At 44.8% G+C, this 20000-nt stretch overlaps 1 protein-coding gene across 2 annotated transcripts in view; it reads right to left on the bottom strand.

Moving 5' to 3' along the window:
- Positions 1–8415, bottom strand: part of zgc:172136 (uncharacterized protein LOC566376 homolog) — a 31183-nt gene extending 22768 nt beyond the window's left edge. The window contains exons 1-3 of one of the 2 annotated variants that reach the window (XM_037533118.1): positions 8270–8415; positions 3146–3410; positions 1780–1870 (exon numbers count right to left, since the gene is read on the bottom strand). In XM_037533118.1, the coding sequence (XP_037389015.1) occupies positions 1780–1870; positions 3146–3223 (169 nt within the window). In that variant the 5' untranslated portion in view covers positions 3224–3410; positions 8270–8415. Of the gene's footprint in view, positions 1–1779; positions 1871–3145; positions 3411–6601; positions 6627–8269 lie in introns of those variants that run through there. The other variant, XM_037533119.1, reaches the window with a different exon arrangement.
- Between the last annotated feature and the right edge of the window lie 11585 nt (positions 8416–20000).

Raw genomic sequence — 20000 nt, forward strand, 5'->3', positions numbered from 1 at the left:
CTCTCTCTCTCTCCAAGTCTCTCTGTCACTCTCTCTCTCTCTCTCTCCAAGTCTCTCTGTCACTCTCTCTCTCTCCAAGTCTCTCTGTCACTCTCTCTCTCTCCAAGTCTCTCTGTCACTCTCTCTCTCTCCAAGTCTCTCTGTCACTCTCTCTCTCTCCAAGTCTCTCTGTCACTCTCTCTCTCTCCAAGTCTCTCTGTCACTCTCTCTCTCTCTCTCTCCAAGTCTCTCTGTCACTCTCTCTCTCTCCAAGTCTCTCTGTCACTCTCTCTCTCTCTCCAAGTCTCTCTGTCACTCTCTCTCTCTCTCCAAGTCTCTCTGTCACTCTCTCTCTCTCTCCAAGTCTCTCTGTCACTCTCTCTCTCTCTCCAAGTCTCTCTGTCACTCTCTCTCTCTCTCCAAGTCTCTCTGTCACTCTCTCTCTCTCTCCAAGTCTCTCTGTCTCTCTCTCTCTCTCCAAGTCTCTCTGTCACTCTCTCTCTCTCCAAGTCTCTCTGTCACTCTCTCTCTCTCTCTCTCTCCAAGTCTCTCTGTCACTCTCTCTCTCTCTCTCTCTCTCCAAGTCTCTCTGTCACTCTCTCTCTCTCTCCAAGTCTCTCTGTCACTCTCTCTCTCTCTCCAAGTCTCTCTGTCATTCTCTCTCTCTCCAAGTCTCTCTGTCACTCTCTCTCTCTCCAAGTCTCTCTGTCACTCTCTCTCTCTCTCCAAGTCTCTCTGTCACGCTCTCTCTCTCTCCAAGTCTCTCTGTCACTCTCTCTCTCTCCCCCCCAAGTCTCTCTCTCTCCCCAAGTCTCTCTGTCGTTCTCTGTCACTCTCTCTCTCTCTCCCCACAAGTCTCTCTGTCACTCTCTCTCTCTCCCCCCAAGTCTCTCTCTCTCTCTCCCCCCCCCCCAAGTCTCTCTATCTCTCTCTCTCCCTCTCTCTCCAAGTCTCTCTCTCTCTCTCGCTCTCTCTCTGGGCTTCTCTCTCCTGGAATGTATGAACACATGCCAGCGTTAATGAAGTTAATAAAGCTGGAATTCAGGCTTTAGTTGCCCCAGTCTTGTGCAAGAGGTGAGCAACACCAGATTATGGAGGCATGTGAGGAGGAGGGAGCTGAGAGTAACGGAGAAAAGAGGTGAGAAACAAGGAGAGACGAGACGAGATCAGACGCTGCGGTTTACAGGGAGCGACAGCTGATACAGCGGACAGTGCCGATTCGGGCTGGATCAGAATCACTGAACAACAGAAAGTTCATCTCCAGATTAAGGGGCATGTTTAAACTTTCCGGGAATAACTCGCTCAGAAACGCCGCTAACAAGCAGCTCGGCAGAGCAGTCTCACTGGCTGATCTAATGCCGCGTCCCAAACCACACACTTCTGTCCTTCACCCACTGCACTGATGAGTGCACTTCTAATGAGATACGACCTATATGTTCACACTGCTCAGTGAGCTAGTATGCAGTTTGGGACAGGGCGCTAGTAACACAGCGGGAAAACTCAGCCGTTAGATTTCAGCTTTCATTGGTTATCAGTACAGCAACAAATCAAATAAAAGCAAATGAATACACTCAAATATACCAGTTAATACCTTTTAAAGTATTTCCTAAATAACTGTTTCATTGCCTTTGCTGGGTCAGTTATGAATGTTCTCATAAACTGCTGCGCTGCTGAATGGCTGAAGTTAGTGAAGCTCGGCGTGTGATGTCACTACAATACTGTGAATTAACGTGTGTGTGAAGTGTGAGTGAAACTGGCCTCTAAGGTGTGACAAGAAACTCGGGTCAGATGGTTCCTCACCTTTGACGACTGTCAGACCGAAGTAGTGAATCTCTTTCACACCAAGAAGCTCAGAGACGCGAGAGAAGACCTCTTGTCCTGTACCCTTTAGCTGGACACAACAGGACACAGAGATTCGATTAACATGTGACACAGAAAAACAGACCGTATGTGCAGCTGAAAGTCAGGGCTATAAGAACCAACGCGTATATGAGGAACCAGGACAGACAATAAACTGAGACACGATTTAAGTACGTTAATTCTACCAATTCTCAGATCTTAATTTTACCCTGAGAAATCGAGTCAGAGCCGCTCACAGTGGTGGTGATGGGAACCAGACGTCCCCCTCTAAAAGCTCCTCACAGTGGTGGTGATGGGAACCAGACGTCCCTCTAAAAGCTCCTACAGAAAGTTCCTACATGAACTGGTTCTGAATTCACTGCCTGATGACTGAGACGCTGTTTTATGAGAGTTTAGAGAACTTCAACTCCATTCATGGTGGAGGGAGACATGCAGGGCGCTGTGCGGCAAAATAGTCTCCAAACAAAACTCATTATTCCAGATTTTCCACTGTTTTCCATCATCAACATTCCATATAAGCTCAGAAGACTCGTGTAGGTTCTCTGGAGGTTCTGGATGGTAAATAAAGTGTCTATATCTGTGTTGTAGTCATGGCGACGCCTGATTCCCATCACCACCACTGTAAAGACTTCTAAAGTACACACTTTTCAAATGTGTCCTTTCCAAACTGATTAAATATCTTCATATAATGTGAAAATGTAACATTTTTGCCACCATGACTTTCATATTCCACTTACTGCATAATTATTACATGTAACAGTGCTGGGCAATATGATTTACTGTTATCGTAATAAAACATGTTACTGCTTTTTTTCAGAATATCGTGGATATGGTCACCGCCTAGAAATTCCCAGCTTTTATTTGTAATGTTTTAATGTAGTATTACTTATCAGAAATATATATTATGACTTTTCATGTACTGAAATCATCGTAAAGCACTGTGATATTCCGCTGGAGCCACATCGGCACCTCTACCATTAAACAGACACAAGTCTGTCGTCTGACGTCCGAGACGCTGATCAATGACCGTTTAATGATCAGCATTTTTAAGGTAAACACAGGATGGAGAGTCTGTTCTGGGGTGGCTGCAAAAACCAGCTGGAATATATGAAGACAGAGTGCAGATACAGTTTCTGGATAAGACTAAATAGAACAATATTAATAATAATAAAAAAAATTACTTGGGGGCTGAAGTATTTGAATATTGTGTAATGATCAGGTCTGTTCTTGGTTCTTGCAACAAGACAAATGGACTTAAATTTGAATTTCATTTGCATAATTCACATTTAAAGGAGTGAACATTTACCCCCACAGTGATGTCCAGCATCTCCTTGGTGGGCAGCAGGACACACACTGTCCTTTCCTGCTTGATTGAGATGGACATGGTTTCATCCACTCTCTCCACCCACACGCACACGCACACACACACACACACACACACACACACACACACACACACACACACACACACACGCACACGCACGCACACGCACGCACACACAAAGCCACTCCTATCCTCACACCGTGTCCCTCTGCAGGTTGTTTATTCCACAGATGAGCATCATCTTCACCTAAAAAACAAAACACAGAAAACTTTAAATCAGAGTTAAAATCACCAGCAGGGACTTCGTGAGACTAATCGTCTCATATTTCCCACAGAATAAACCTGCGCAGTGAGCAATAAGCAGTGATTATCCACTCAGGCCTGATTATATAAACAGATACAATTACATAAAGTTTCTGAATGGAGAGAAAACTCAAAGCTGCTAAGACTGGTCAGCAGAGCCAAATCAGATAAGCCCCCTTCAGAAACACGAGGGAGACAGACCGCATTCCTCACATTATTCAGCAAAGAGCTTTACGAGCTCCGCTGCCGGTCCACCTGCACTAGGAGTCAGTCCGGCCTCATTCAACACACTCAGCAGTCAGTCTGGTTTACGGTCAAAGGAGTGACATCGGACTATAATGAGTTAACAGGGAAAAGGGAGAGGAAGGAAAAACCAGTCTCTTGGGGTTAGCTGTTAGCTATTAGCCAAAACCTCCATGTAGGACATTTTCACAGTCAGAATCACCTTAATCAAAAAAATCCACAACGCCGTAGTCGGCTTCTTATCCGCCAGAATCTCATTCAAATTTTCCCGCTCCACCTTAAATAGTGCAACAGTTATTACTGTAAAATTATGCATTACAATAATAAGTCTGCACTGTTTAAGATGGAAGGGGAAGATTCAAAACAAGAAGCTGATAAATGTCCTTATTAGAAGATGAAAAATAAAGAGGATGTTTTAAGAGCCTAGATCAGCTGATCAGGGGCAGCAGGGACATTAAACTAATCTGGACTAAAACCCAAACACTCAAGACATTTGTGGCAAAAACGGAAAATGAGTCTTGATCATTAAAGGCTTTGGCAAAACTTGAAGACCATCAACAGGAGATGATCAAATCACAAAGAAGCACAAACATAAAACCAGACAACCAGATCCAAAAACCAAAGAACACAAAAGGCCTGCTGATCTCCTAGAGGATTCTGGGAGATGGAGTTCATGTATGCAGTCAGGAGCAGAACCGAAGCCGCAGAGAGACAAGAGGCACAAGCTGTGCTTACTGAGACATACGGTCCGGCGCTGGGCAGAGCCCCGCGCTGATTAACGGGCTTATCTCTCCAAATCAATTAATCATATTAATGAGAGCAGCGCGCCGCTCTGATCCTCACTGAGGGGGTCGAACAGAGACCAACAGATCGCTACTGTCAAACAAAACCTTGTATATTCATTTTTGTCGTTTTCCAGTTTGTGTCAATGTGAAAACGCCCGCGGTTCTTTACACTGTGTGTGAATTTCATGATGAACGGCCCAAAACGACTTGGAAAGACGTCTTGCTCCACTGACTTACATTAAAAGAGTATATTTCCTTTTCCTGTAAAGTTCTCATTTTGGAGATACACTATATTTCCAGAAGTTTTCACTCCCCCATCCAAATCACTGAATCCAGGTGTTCCAGTCACTTCCATGGCCACAGGTGTATAAAGCCGAGCCCCTTGGCCTGCAGACTGCTTCTACAGACATTAGTGAAAGAATGGGTCGCTCTCAGGAGCTCAGTGAATTCCAGCATGGTGCCGTGATCGGACGCCACCTGTGCAGCAAGTCCAGTCGTGAAATTTCCTCACTACTAAATATTCCACAGTCCACTATCAGTGGGATTATAACAAAGTGGAAGCGATTGGGAACGACAGCAGCTCAGCCACGAAGTGGTCGGCCACGTAAAATGACAGAGCGGTCAGCGGATGCTGAGGGGCATAGCGCGCAGAGGTCACCGACTTTCTGCAGAGTCCATCACTACAGACCTCCAAACTTCATGTGGCCTTCAGATCAGCTCAAGAACAGCGTAGAGAGCTTCATGGAATGGGTTTCCATGGCTGAGCAGCTGCATCCAAGCCTTACATCACCAAGCGCAATGCAAAGCGTGGAATGCAGTGGAGTAAAGCGCCACCACTGGACTCTAGAGCAGTGGGGACGTGTTCTCTGGAGTGACCAATCACGCTTCTCCATCTGGAAATCCGATGGACGAGTCTGGGTTTGACGGTTGCCAGGAGACGGTACTTGTCTGACTGCATTGTGCCGAGTGTAAAGTTTGGAGGAGGGGGGATCATGGTGTGGGGCTGTTTTTCAGGAGTTGGGCTCGGCCCCTTAGTTCCAGTGAAAGGAACCCTTAAAGCTTCAGCACCAAGAGATTTTGGACAATTTCACACTCCCAACTTTGTGGGAACAGTTTGGGGACGGCCCCTTCCTGCTCCAACATGACTGAGCACCAGTGCACAAAGCAGGTCCATAAAGACGTGGATGAGCCAGTTTGGTGTGGAAGAACTTGACTGGCCTGCACAGAGTCCTGACCTCAAACCCATAGAACTCCTTTGGGATGAATTAGAGTGGAGACTGTGAGCCAGACCTTCTCGTCCAGCATCAGTGTCACAAATGTGACCATAAACACTCCTAACCCTTGTGGAAAGCCTTCACAGAAGAGCTGAAGCTGTTATAGCTGCAAAGGGTGGGCCGACATCATATTAAACCCTATGGATTAAGAATGGGACGTCACTCAAGTTCATATGTGTGTGAAGCCAGACGACCGAATACTTTTGGAAATATAGTGCATGAGGTTTTGTTTGGACAGCAGTGATTTATTTATGGAAAGATAAAAGGTTTCTCTTTGATTAAAGATCACTGACCACAAATAAAGTCTTCATGACATATTTAGGCATAAAAACTCTTTTATGATAAACCTATAAATCACATTTACATCATTACACTGCATTTTTAACTATTCATAAAAAGGTTTTGGTGGATTATTTTTACACAGCAGCACAATTTACACTATTATCAATAAAATAATAATTAAAACAAATACAAACATAATGACGCTCACGCCACACTGATCGGCCACTTCATTAAGCCCACCTCCTCGTTTGTCCATCTTATCAGCTCCACTGACCGTTCAGTTCCACTCTGTAGTTCTACAGTTACAGACTGTAGTCCATCTGTTTCTCTGATACTCTGTTACCCTGTTCTTCAGTGGTCAGGACCCCCATGGACCCTCACAGAGCAGGTACTGTTTGGGTGGTGGGTCATTCTCAGCACTGCAGTAACACTGACGTGGTGGTGGTGTGTTAGAGTGTGTTGTGCTGGTGCAAGTGGATCAGACACAGCAGTGCTGCTGGAGTTTTTAAACACTGTGTCCACTCACTGTCCACTCTATTAGACACTCCTACCTTGTTGGTCCACCTTGTAGATGTAAAGTCAGAGACGACAGCTCATCTGCTGCTGCACAGTTTGTGCTGGTCATCCTCTAGGCCTTCATCGCTGCCCACAGGACGCTGCCCACAGGACGCTGCCCACAGGACGCTGCCCACAGGACGCTGCCCACAGGACGCTGCTGGCTGGATGTTTTTGGTTGGTGGACTATTCTCAGTCCAGCAGTGACACTGTAGTGTTTAACTGACTGTCCAGTCAGAGCGAGACCAGCAGCAGTGAGTGACCCGAGTGTCCAGCTGGTGTTTTTAACTGTTGAGTTGAGAAACTCTGTCCGTTTTTAATTTGCTCTGTTGAACGTGCAGAATTAACCATAGCCCCGATCCTGTTCCACTAACTGATCCGTTATTAACCAACAGTCCTGTTTTTCCAGTACCACCAACTTCCGAGGAACTTCCAAGCTCTGTGTGCCTACAGTGAATAATGCTCACCTTCCCACAATTCCATCAACACCTGTCTCTCCGCCTGCAAACACAAACGTTACGGGATCATGTTTTGGCTTGTCTGAGGCTGTTTGTGCTCAATTCATATCCTCCCCCAGTAAAGCTCAGCCGCTGCACCTGACCCTGACCTCGTTACCACCGCAGGTAGCGTTCCAGGAGCCTTGCTGCAGCAGCAAGGAACAAAAACCAGCATCTTTACAAGTTAATGAGCTTCATTAATCATGTGACTTCACACACACACACACGGCCCAAACTCAGTAGGAATGGGCTTATAACATCCCACGTCTCCAGATGGGAGGACACTGCATGAGGTCAGAGCGTTTCTCATCAGTTATAATCTCATCCGCTCTGCCAGGCCAGAGGGCCGAAGACCCCAACCGGCACCACACATCCATACTCACCGCCCTCCAGCAGCCCAGAGGGCCAAACTGTAGCTCATTATCCCAGATATCCCACTAGTTTACCATCATTTTACATATTTTTCCATCATGGAGTATTCTGAAAAATTGTTTTTTTGAGTTCCCCTTTAAGCTTTTGCAGACGGTGGGCTATGAATGCGGTGCTATTATTAATGAATATTAATCTGTTATTAAGCTATAATAGTTTGAGAGCAAAATATGATTTTTTCTGTTCACTGACCATTTCTGCCTTTAAAGGCGACCATTATTTTATTCTAACCCACAATCCTCCTTCTCTAACATATATTTGTGTTCTCTGCAGCGTTTCTGAGGAACCAGAGAACCTACACGAGACTTCTGAGCTTATATGGAATGTTGATGATGGAAAACAGTGGAAAATCTGGAATAATGAGTTTTCTTTGGGGACTATTTTGCCGCACAGCGCCCTGCATGTCTCCCTCCACCATGAATGGAGTTGAAGTTCTCTAAACTCTCATAAAACAGCGTCTCAGTCATCAGGCAGTGAATTCAGAACCAGCTCATGTAGGAACTTTCTGTAGGAGCTTTTAGAGGGACGTCTGGTTCCCATCACCACCACTACGTTTATCTAGAACAGAGAACCGCTCTGTTTACGTCTCACCAATTTTATTACGCAGGACTTTTGAAAAGTCGGTGGGGTTCCCCTTTAATAACGCCGCGCACTCCGCCAACTTCAAGCGTTTTCCGGCCGAACGAAACCACCAAACACGAGATGCGAAACCACCGCGCTGACAGAACCTGAACTCACCTGCGTGTGAAAACGGGCGTTTGTAGTTTATTCCGGGTTGAGACGGTGAGAGAAACGAGTCCAGCTCGGGTCCAGCTCCGGTCCAGCTCGGCTCAGAGCGGGTCAGAGCGGCATCAGTGAGAAACGCACGGAAAACAGTGGACTGTACCAAGTCGGCCTGCCGGGGGGGCGCTTTCTTCTTATGAATATTTATTATTCATCTTCTAGTGCACGGAATATGAGAGCTTATAATTTCGTATATAGCACATAGCGTGACTCTAGATTAATAACTCTTGATTAACTATACTTGCATTCTTATAAACAGTTAATAAAGATAACCTAATAAAACCAAGCGCTCCCCCTAGAGCCCCGAATATGTACAAACCCACTCTGACTGTTTGAATGGGTAAACACAATGTGGACAGAACCTGTACATTCAGATAAACACTGTATATATACACACTGTAGAACCCTCATAATGCGGGTAGCTGTTCCAAAGGGTTTGTGTTCTCGTCTTCTTGACTTTATCCCGACATCTCGGTTGGTTTGTAAGCAGAAGACCGGTTACGCTGTCCTTAGTGTGTGCAGTAATGTGCTCCATTACAGCCCATTAACAGTCTTCAGAACACATTTAGAACAAATATTGCTGAGGCACTGGGGGAAAACGGGATAGAAGTTCTTCATTTAAATTCTTCGATTAATGTTTCATGAAAAATCCTGTGATTTTATAATAGTTAATAAAACACTGGTCATGTTTAAAGAGGGTCTGACTGAGTTTACTGAGTGAGTATTCTAACATATAAGAGTTACTGTAATCTAAATACATAATCCATACTCATGTTCTGTTATGTAAATGGGATTTATGGCTGTTTCCTCTTGTCTTGTAGATCTTTGTGGGACTCTTAATTTGAAGGCCTTCAGTGGGGAATTCTGAAATTAGGTGACCCACTGAATTAGCATCTCACTGCAGTCCAGCAAGTGAATCACTTTACGTGGGAGGTTAAAGGGGAATGTTCTGCATGATTAGATGGTGAAGACGTAAACAGGGCGGTTCTCTGTTCTAGATAAACTTACTGAGTCAGAGCTGTTCACAGTGGTGGTGATGGGAACCAGACGTCCCTCTAAAAGCTCTTACAGAAAGTTCCTACATGAACTGGTTCTGAATTCACTGCCTGATGACTGAGACGCTGTTTTATGAGAGTTTAGAGAACTTCAACTCCATTCATGGTGGAGGGAGACATGCAGGGCGCTGTGCGGCAAAATAGTCCCCAAACAAAACTCATTATTCCAGATTTTCCACTGTTTTCCATCATCAACATTCCATATAAGCTCAGAAGACTCGTGTAGGTTCTCTGGAGGTTCTGGATGGTAAATAAAGTGTCTATATCTGTGTTGTAGTCATGGCGACGCCTGATTCCCATCACCACCACTGTAAAGACGTCTGGACCGTTTCACACATTTGAATTAAAAGAGGTCCATGTTGTGCCAGTTAACATCCCTCACAGTAAAATCCACCAATACATGACAACACAGCGTTTTTTGCTCACTGTTCCTGCATCACACTCATATTATGTTGCCTTTTCAAGCAGTTTTGGGCAAAAACAACTGTAATCTATAAGCTTTTCATGGCAGGACATAATCTAGGAGCAGATTAGTGCGATTAGAATTAGCTTGTCTGAGATTACATCAATCAGACCACCAGGCCCCATGGTCACACCCCTAATTAACCCCACTTTAAAAACATACAGGATTATTTTTACCCCCTGCAGTAATTAATGAAGAATGAATACCTCAGATGAAGAGATGGAGTCACCTCCTCTTAGAAAAGCACACAAACAGGTGGGAGAAAAGGAGTTAAAGGGCTCATATCTGAGAAAACGGGGAATTACACACCTTTTAAAGAAGAGTTTGATGTTGTGAAGGAAGTGATAAATCCTGTTTTGAATGTACTGTTTCTGTGATGTCATGTGTGCTTATACCTGAATACAGCAGTTTAGCCCCACCCACCCACGTGGAAGCTGTAAGGAGTGTTACAGACTGCTTTTCGACTGAGGCACAGCCAATCAGAACAGAGCTCATTTGCATTTCTTTTAGAGCTGCAAAAATGTGTGCACCCTTGTTCAGGATCCATGTGTTGTTGATTCTCTAAATGCTGTTTATGGTGAATTATGCTTTAATTATGCTGGGGGTGTATGGGCACTAGAACCTACCGACTAATGCATATATAATAATCATTGTGCGCTGATGTGTCGATTGAACATCAGCCTTACAGGCACACTAATAAAAACAGCCTGTTTAATTCTAGGTGACAGTAAGAGGCTCAGAGATTAATTCTGCCTGTTTTTGGGACATAAATCCACCCCAGGCTTCTACGTGACAGAACAGAGGAAGAGTGTCGACTGCAGGCGCTTTAAAGCTCTGGGCAGAGGAGTGATGAGGACTCCTGTCTGAGCCTCGCAGACTGTCCTGGATGATAAAAGGGGCGTATATCAGGGAATGTGAGGGGGCGGGGGCATTAGGGGGGATTAGACTCTTCTGATTGCCCCCAGAAGAGTCCAATGAGTCCTTCCTTACGCACCCACGCTCCTGTGACCTCTGACCTCGGCCCAGCGCGCAGTCTTCTCCGGCCGCGTCAGCTCCCACAGCTCAGTTCACTCTCTGCTTCCAGGAACGCATGACATCATCCCACAGCACTTGCCCCCCCACACACCCACACAGAGCAGGGGGGTTATGAAGAGCAGGGGTGGGGAACTCGACGAGCTGTTTTTATTCAGGCCCCCTCGTCACCATGGCGACACAGCATTCCACAGATCAGCTGGGCTGGAGAGCGTGCAGCAGCAGAGGTCCAGCAGTTCAGACTGCAGGCCAGGACAAAAGATTCTGAAGGGCCAGTTTCCCGGACGCTGATTAGGCCTAGACCCGGACTGAAGCAGGGATGATTAACCACTGGTTTAGACTTAATCTGGGTCCGGGAAATTGGCTCTCAGTCTGAGAGGTGGGTGGAAACGGCTGTTTACTCAGTTAAAGGAAAGCAGTGAAGATCCTCTGTGTAATTCAGTAAATAGGCTGGTTTGTATGGCAGACGCTCTCGTCCAGAGCGACTCACAGTCTGGTCGCTTTGCTCAGGGAGGTGAAGGCAGTGTTAGGCATCCTGCCCAGGGACTCTTATTGGGATAGTGTAGGGCACCTAACCCCAGTCTACAGTGCAGACGGCAAGACTATTACTCACTACACTACGCCAACCACCAGGCAAGAGGTTTGATGTCAAATGTTCTGTTTTAGAGAACCTTATCTAACGTTCACAGCGGTGGCGACAGGACTCTAGTCTACAGCACAATAGATTTCCTGTGGTTCTCTGCATAGTGAAATCGTTCTAGACATGTGCTGCAAATGGTTCTGTATAGCACCAAAGAGGGTGCTGTTATTCTTCTAGGCTTGACATAGTAACAATAACAGAACCCTTTTTGGTGCTATATAGAACCATAAACAGCTCATTGTCCATCAATCTGAGGAACCATTTCATGATGCAAAGAACCCTTTAATCATGCAGTTCTTTGAGTGTTCATGATTCTATATAGAACTGTTTTCTTTATTTGGGAACCCTTAATTAAGAGGGAACTGTGCAATGAGGCTGCTGTGAAATGAGAGTGTTGTGGATGTGAAGCGATGAGGCTGAATGTCTTCCTTTAATCCTGAGTGTGTTTATCCTTTTCTGATCAGACTGACTGACAGACAACAGACAGACTGACTGACTGACAGACTGACTGACAGACGACAGACAGACTAACTGACAGACACAGACTGACAGACAGACTGAATGATAGACTGACAGACAGACTAACTGACAGACAACAGACAGACTGACAGACAGACTAACTGGCTGACTCTGCACCACACCATCATCACTCTCTCCTCCAGAGCTTCAGCTGCTTTGCCAGAACTTTGCATGAGCTGCGTTGACATCCTGACCTCCTGAGGGTCATGACTCCCACCAGTGAAATGAGTGCTGAGCTGAACTTAGACAGACAGACGGGCGTCTCTCTGTACACGACTCTGCAGTGCTTCACTGTCTCCGATGGCCTGTTTTAGATGAATGTTGTTAAAGCAGCACTCGTTTTCTCCACCATTACATCATCAGAAGTGGACCGAAGCGGTTCTACAGGCCGGTCACGCACGGCTAGCTGGGCTTTGCTCTCACCACGTCTCTCCGATTAGCTGATCCGCTGTGAGGCGCCCGACTCGTCTCTCTCTCTCTCTTCTCTTCTCACATCAGGGTCATCTTCAGCACACACTGCACAAACGACTCAGTGATTTAACCTAAAGGACTTCACTGAGCTTCAGATGCAGTGACCAGAGAGGAAAAGCCACTGTGAGGAGATCCGTGAACTCAGAAACCCGTTACTGACCTGTTAAAGTCAAATCACAATCATTTTACAGTATATCTTCTCTCTGTTCCTCCAGAACCTCCAGAACTTCCAGAACCTCCAGGGCCGGGTATGCACAAGATTTCCTCAGGAAGGATGTTTTAAAATCCCCTCCAATAATTGATTCAGAGGTTTGGTATGAAATGGTTCAGACGTCTTTACAGTGGTGGTGATGGGAACCAGGCGTCGCCATGACTACAACACAGATATAGACACTTTATTTACCATCCAGAACCTCCAGAGAACCTACACGAGTCTTCTGAGCTTATATGGAATGTTGATGATGGAAAACAGTGGAAAATCTGGAATAATGAGTTTTCTTTGGGGACTATTTTGCCGCACAGCGCCCTGCAAGTCTCCCTCCACCATGAATGGAGTTGAAGTTCTCTAAACTCTCATAAAACAGCGTCTCAGTCATCAGGCAGTGAATTCAGAACCAGTTCATGTAGGAACTTTCTGTAGGAGCTTTTAGAGGGACGTCTGGTTCCTATCACCATCACTGTGAACAATGCTGCGTGTGGTTACCTGCCTGTTTCCAGAGTTTCAGGCGCCAGCCAGCAGCAGAACGCTTTATTATTCTTTAAATACATCTTTAAGAAATATCTCCAGTGATTATAAAATCTTTAGTGAAGCTTCTCTTTAAACTGTATCAGAAAAAGGTTTGTTACTGGAAGCCTTTAAATCCAGAGCACATTAATGACACCTGGTGGTGAGGCGCATGAACTGCAGACATTAGGATAAAAGCCCAGATGTTTATCTAGCAGTGGTTTGAAGTGGCCTTGCGATGGACTGGCGACCTGTCCAGGGCGCATCCTGCCTTCCGCCCGATGACCGCTATGATAAGCTCCAGGATGGATGGTTTGAAGTGAGGAGTCTGCTTCAGAGTAATGCTAACCAATCAGCTCTCACTATCAGTAATGACACTGAGAGCTGCTTGGTTAGAGTTATTGCTGCTGAGAGCTGATTGGTTAGCGTTACTGCTACTGAGAGCTGATTGGTTAGTGTTACTGCTACTGAGAGCTGATTGGTTAGCGTTACTGCTACTGAGAGCTGATTGGTTAGTGTTACTGCTACTGAGAGCTGATTGGTTAGAGTTACTGCTACTGAGAGCTGATTGGTTAGTGTTACTGCTACTGAGAGCTGATTGGTTAGTGTTACTGCTACTGAGAGCTGATTGGTTAGTGTTACTGCTACTGAGAGCTGATTGGTTAGAGTTACTGCTACTGAGAGCTGATTGGTTAGTGTTACTGCTACTGAGAGCTGATTGGTTAGAGTTACTGCTACTGAGAGCTGATTGGTTAGCGTTACTGCTACTGAGAGCTGATTGGAGACTCTGTTGTGTTCTTCTTTCTCCATTTAGAGTCAAGTTTGGTCCATTATTAGATAGATGGATGGATGGATGGATGGATGGATAGATAGATAGATAGATAGATAGATAGATAGATAGATAGATAGATAGATAGATAGATAGACAGATACTTTATTGATCCCGAAGGAAATTTAGGCATCCAGCAGCAACAACACAATACAGTAGGAAACATATTCAACATCTATGAAACACAGAAGAATAGAAAATATATAAGGATATAGAAACTTTCTGTACAAGGTAAAGAACTTTCTGTAGATGCAGCAGTGCAGTAGATTTTTCTAACAGCCAATAAATAAATAAATTCACAGAGCAAAGTGCAAAGTGCAACCGACATTGGTTACAAAAGTTATAAAAGTGACTGATGTGCCATAGAATTATTAATATGTACATGTAAAAAATATAGTTTTGTAAAGTGAATATGTGAATATATGAATACCACACCATGAGTAAATGTGCTTGTGTAAGAGAGGTTGGGGGAGTGTAATTGTGAATAAATAATTAAGCGGTTGAGTAGTTGAATAATGTCCATGTAGTGTGACTGGGTTAAACTCAGTCAGCAGCAGCCTCCCGTCCCCGATGGGAGGAATTGAAGAGTCTGATGGCTCTCGGAATGAATGATCTTCTGAGTCTGTCCGTTGTGCAGCTCTGTGACAGCAGTCTGCCACTGAACACACTCCTCTGCTTCATGATGATGGTGTGAAGTGGGTGACTATCATTGTTCATGATAGAAAGCACTTTATCCAAAGTCCTCCTATCTGCTATTGTTACCAGAGAGTCCAGCTCCACTCCCACCACTGCCCCGGCCCTCCTGACCAGCTTGTCCAGCCTTGATGCATCTTTTCGCTTCATGTTGCCTCCCCAGCAAACCACAGCGTAGAAGAGAATGCTGGCCACGATTGAGTGGTAGAACATCTGCAGAAGCTTCTTACAGATGTTAAAGGACCGCAGTCTCCTCAGGAAATAGAGCCGACTCTGTCCTTTCCTGTACAGGGTGTCCGTGTTTGTTGACCAGTCCAGTTTGTTGTCCAGATGCAGACCAAGGTACTTGTAGGTCTTGACCGTCTCCACATCAACCCCCTCAATGGAGACTGGCTGCAGGGGTAGTCCAGACCTACGGAAGTCCACCTCCAACTCCTTGGTCTTGGATATGTTCAGCTGCAGTTGGTTCATTCGACACCAAGCAACAAATTCCTCCACCTGTCTCCTGTACTCCTCCTGACCACCCTTGACACATCCAACGATGGCAGTGTCATCCGAGAATTTCTGCAGATGCAGATATTAATGATTATCGTAGTGTAAACACAGACCGTTTAAAAGACTTTGGGATGTAAAATGAATAAAATACTGACAATATTGCGCAAATAAATGTTGCTTTCATAATCAAGTGCATTCAATAAGCCAAAATCTGATTCAAAAGATTCATTTACAGTGACTCTTGTTTTGCATAAACTCCAGAAGTATTTTCAGAACCTGGAGCTCCAGAGACTGAAGTGCTTCACAGAAACTGAAAGAACAGTCAGAGGTTTTGTTTTAATCCACACTTCGAGCAAAACTTCCAGTTTCTTCTGAACTGCTGGTGAAAAACCTGCGATACACCTAATAAACTGCTGCCCTCGTGGTACCTGCAGCTCCACAGCTGTACTCATCACCGCCCTCCAGTGGTAGCAGTAAAGCACTGCATTACAGATTCAGAAAAATCCGTTTTTGTGTATTTTGTTGTTTTTTCTCCAGAGTAAACAGAGATTTCACATCCAAAACTGTGGAACTCAAACAGCTGTAATTAAACAGTAAATGGTAAATAACGCCTCAGTGATCTGAACTATTTAAGCTGTCAAATAGGTTATGAGTGAGATCACATGCAGATACTAACAGCGGGACTCCGTCCCAATTCTATTATGTTTAAGCTTTTTCCAATAATCCAGCGGAAAATATCCAGATTTCTGACGGTGGGACTTTTCAGCTCCGACTGACTCAGCTCTTCCTGTCCTGACTCTTTCAGAATAAGAGTCGTTATCAGAATAATGCCGTGAATAAACGCTGCAGGTCAAACAACCTGGAATTAACGAGCCACGTTTCTCGATCGGGATGCAGTAAATTATAATTCCAGAGTCTGAAGCGTCTCCTGACTGAAGCGGTGGTAATGTTAATGATGAACAGCAGGGGGCGAGCAAGTCTAAAGTGAATGGGTTGATATGGAGCTGAGTGCTGATTGGTTGATCAGCTACTGCTACTGAGTGCTGAACAGGCTGGTGTTTAGAGGTTGTTTACCAACACTTTCCATTGGCTAAACGCGGTTTGTCAGAATTTGTGGGTTAGTTTATTTGCGTCCCCTAGCAGTACAGGGACCCTTACTGGTCTCAAGTACTGCGGCACTCGTTCTTCCACCCCTTCCTCGAGGAGCAGTGACCCTAACCCTAACCCTAACCCACCCCTTCCTCGAGGAGCAGTGACCCAAACCCTAACCCACCCCTTCCTCGAGGAGCAGTGACCCTAACCCTAACCCTAATCCTAACCCTTCCTCGAGGAGCAGTGACCCTAACCCTAACCCTAACCCTAACCCTAACCCTTCCTCGAGGAGCAGTGACCCTAATCCTAACCCTTCCTCGAGGAGCAGTGACCCTAACCCTAAACCACCCCTTCCTCCAGGAGCAGTGACCCTAACCCTAACCCTAACCCTTCCTCGAGGAGCAGTGACCCTAACCCTAACCCTAACCCACCCCTTCCTCGAGGAGCAGTGACCCTAAGCCTAACCCTAACCCTGACCCTAACTGATAAGAATAATTAAGAACAAGAACAAGTGTGAGGTTTTTATCACAAGATTCCATGTTAAGGAGCTGGTCCGAATGCCTGTCTGATATATCGAGATCGTTATCAAGCCGGCGTTCGTCCCGGACTCCCGCCGTGTCCAACGTGGGACACAGCTGTTTAGTGTCTTTGCTGTCAACCAAGGTTTTGATGGATGAACTGTTGTACACTGCTGAACTCTTTATTGAGCCAATAACAGCCCCAAAGAGAGAGGAGGGGGGAAAGAGAGGGGGGGAGAGAAAGGGAGAGAAAGGGAGAGAGAAAGGGAGAGAGGGGGGAGAGAGAAAGGGAGAGAAAGGGGGGGGTTAATGAATGCATTAGTGTCTACACGAACAAGTTTAACAGTTACCGTCATCTCCACAATTATTGGCACCCTTGGTAATGATGGAGTGAATAAAAATGTGGTTAATTAACCGACTGAGCTTCTTTAAAAGCACGTCCTCGTTTCTCCGCTCATTGTTCATCTTATCAGCTCCACTGACCGCTCAGTTTCACTCTGTAGCTCTACAGTTCCAGACTGTAGTCCATCTGTTTCTCTGATACTCTGTTAGACCCCTTTTCAGTGGTCAGTCCAATTGTAGAACGACGAAGTACTCATATATGGTGAATGGAGCTGATAAAACAGACTATGAGTGTAGAAACCAGGATGTTTTCATTTTATGGCTGACAGTAAAGTCACAGTAATTGGCATTTAGAATGTTGTGCTATCTCCCTTTGCCAACATTAAGCAAGTAGCCCTTAGTGCTTAGTCTCCTGTAAAGCTTGATGTGATTGAAGAACACAGAGCATAGCATTTGAGGTGCTTGAGAAATCTCCTGGTACATCATGGAGTATACGATGCATAGATGATAATGAGCCTTTGGAGGAAACACAGTGCCAAAAACATAAAGGATCGTCTAGCATGCTTAACAGAAGGGATGAGGTTCTTTTCTGTGTAACCATCCCTCTTTTTATTCCAAACACACCTTGAGCGTTTGGTCCAAAAAGTTCTGGTTTTGTCTCATCTTAACAATAAAACCTCCAGGTGCTCGTGTTTGTGGTTATAGGCAAGAAAACGCTTCCTTCTGGCTGGCCTTTTAGAATGGAGCTGGCATCTAATCATAGTTTTGGAGACTTGTTGACCCAAAATCAGTTTCTGCAAATCTCCATCCTTCTGCCCCTCTAACCACCTCCATTACTGTACATGGGTGAAAAACACAGTTGTGTTCTGTTCCAGGCAGGTTTATTCCAGGCCTGGTCAGGTTAAGCCTTTTGCTTGTTGTCTGAACAGTGAACACTCTACTGCCTGATCTTACTCATGCTAATGAATTACTGAGGAACTTTGGCCTGTGTCACCTCATACCCCCCTTTGAAACAGGGAGTCATGGATGACCACTTAAAAGTTACTGAACACTCAAGTGGACTTGAAATATAAACGGGGCGTTCTTCAGTTACATTTTGTTGATCACATTTTTCTGAATGGTAATAATTGTGATACGTGAGTTTCTGTGTCTCGGACTGCTGGTCCAGCCATTGACCCTGACCTTGCCTGGCAATGATAGTAAGCTCTACCGCTGACATGTTTTTGAGGCTGAAAGTCACTTTCTGTTCCCAAAGAGTTCATGCGTGTCTGCGAAGCAACTGTGTCTGCAACTTCAAATTCCATGGTGATGAATGGGAACCAGTCAGTGGGAATCTCCTGGTCTGATGCAAACTCCAATTTACAGGAGTGGTTCACTGCTGTGAGTAAAAAAACCCAAATGTTTGTAAAAACACAATACTTTCCGGTGGAACTCGCATCTGACCAAAAATCCACACTAGCTGTGCTCTCTTACAAACAAAATCTAACACATCTTCTAAAGCGCTCATCCTCCTGGGTCGCGGGGAACAAAATCTAACAGCAAATATGTTAAACATTGAAACAATACACTTAGCTTGTTTTGTGTATGCAATAATTCAGTTTACATATTTTGATTATTTCTAATTTGTTTATTTTGCTAAAACATAAAGATGATGAAGTGGACTTGGGCAAGGCAAGGTGGATAAAGTCATGATTTAGTGCCCTAGGACACCAGGGCTTTTTGATGAATGACAAAGAAAATTCACAAGATTTTATTTAATTAAAATAATTTTAAAACAAAATGTAAAATGTTTTACTGAGATAAACGTAGCATCTTCTGAATAAATGGTTGATTTAGAAGTAAAGTTATGAATCGTTCAGGGTGACCTAAAACTCCCAAACTGACCTTTTGTTAAGTAACTGTATATGTTGAGTTACCAGGACAGCCTCACCGCATCCAGCTACAAACCAATATGATGAAAATTCATGTAATCGGACAAACACAATTTCAGAAGAGTTAGGACGGTGCGTGAAATGAAAATAAAGAGAAAGTTATTTATAAATCTACATTGACCTGTTTTATCTCTTCAACTTCGTTGTTTTTTGAACCGCTGGAATGGAGGCAGATTAAGATTAGGTATGTTGTTAAATGTTAAGAAAACAATTAAAAGAGGTGATGTGTTCAGGCGTGAGTGTGAAAGGAGTGTCCAGACTAGGCCTAGTCCATTATAAGCAGGAATGGGTCGAGGCTCGGCACTGGCAAAAAGTGCATCAGCAAACAGCAACCAAGCAAAGTTTATTCATACGGCGCTTTGTCACAAAGCAGCTTTACAGAACAATCAGCAGTACAGAAAGAAAATCCGGGTCCATGAGCGTCGCCAGGGCAACAGTGGCAAGGAAAAACTCCCTAAGGGCAAGAGGAAGAAACCTTGAGAAGAACCAAGACTCAGAAGGGGAACCCGTCGTCCTCTGGTTGACGTCAGACAGTGAACATCGTTAGTATAAGTATTATAGAACAATGCTGGAAAAACAGGTGGGGCAGCGGTTAATTTGATTAGTTTATGATTAATGAGATTAAAGAATCTTGGGTATTTCTCCCTCTACAATGCCGTCAAAAAATTCAGGGAATCTGGAAAAAACTCTAAAATGTATTAAGCAAGGCCAGAAACCAGGGGTCTCTCTGTACGGCAAAAAAAACCAGGGCGCATCAGTTGTGGACAGCACTGCGTTGGTTTAGGAATCACTGTCAGTAAACTGTTCACTGCATTCACAGGTGCAGTTAAGACTGTGCTGCACACAGCAGAGACCAACTATATATCAAGAAACGCTGCCCGA

This window comes from Pygocentrus nattereri, chromosome 22 (assembly GCF_015220715.1).
Source record: "Pygocentrus nattereri isolate fPygNat1 chromosome 22, fPygNat1.pri, whole genome shotgun sequence".
NCBI lineage: Eukaryota > Metazoa > Chordata > Actinopteri > Characiformes > Serrasalmidae > Pygocentrus > Pygocentrus nattereri.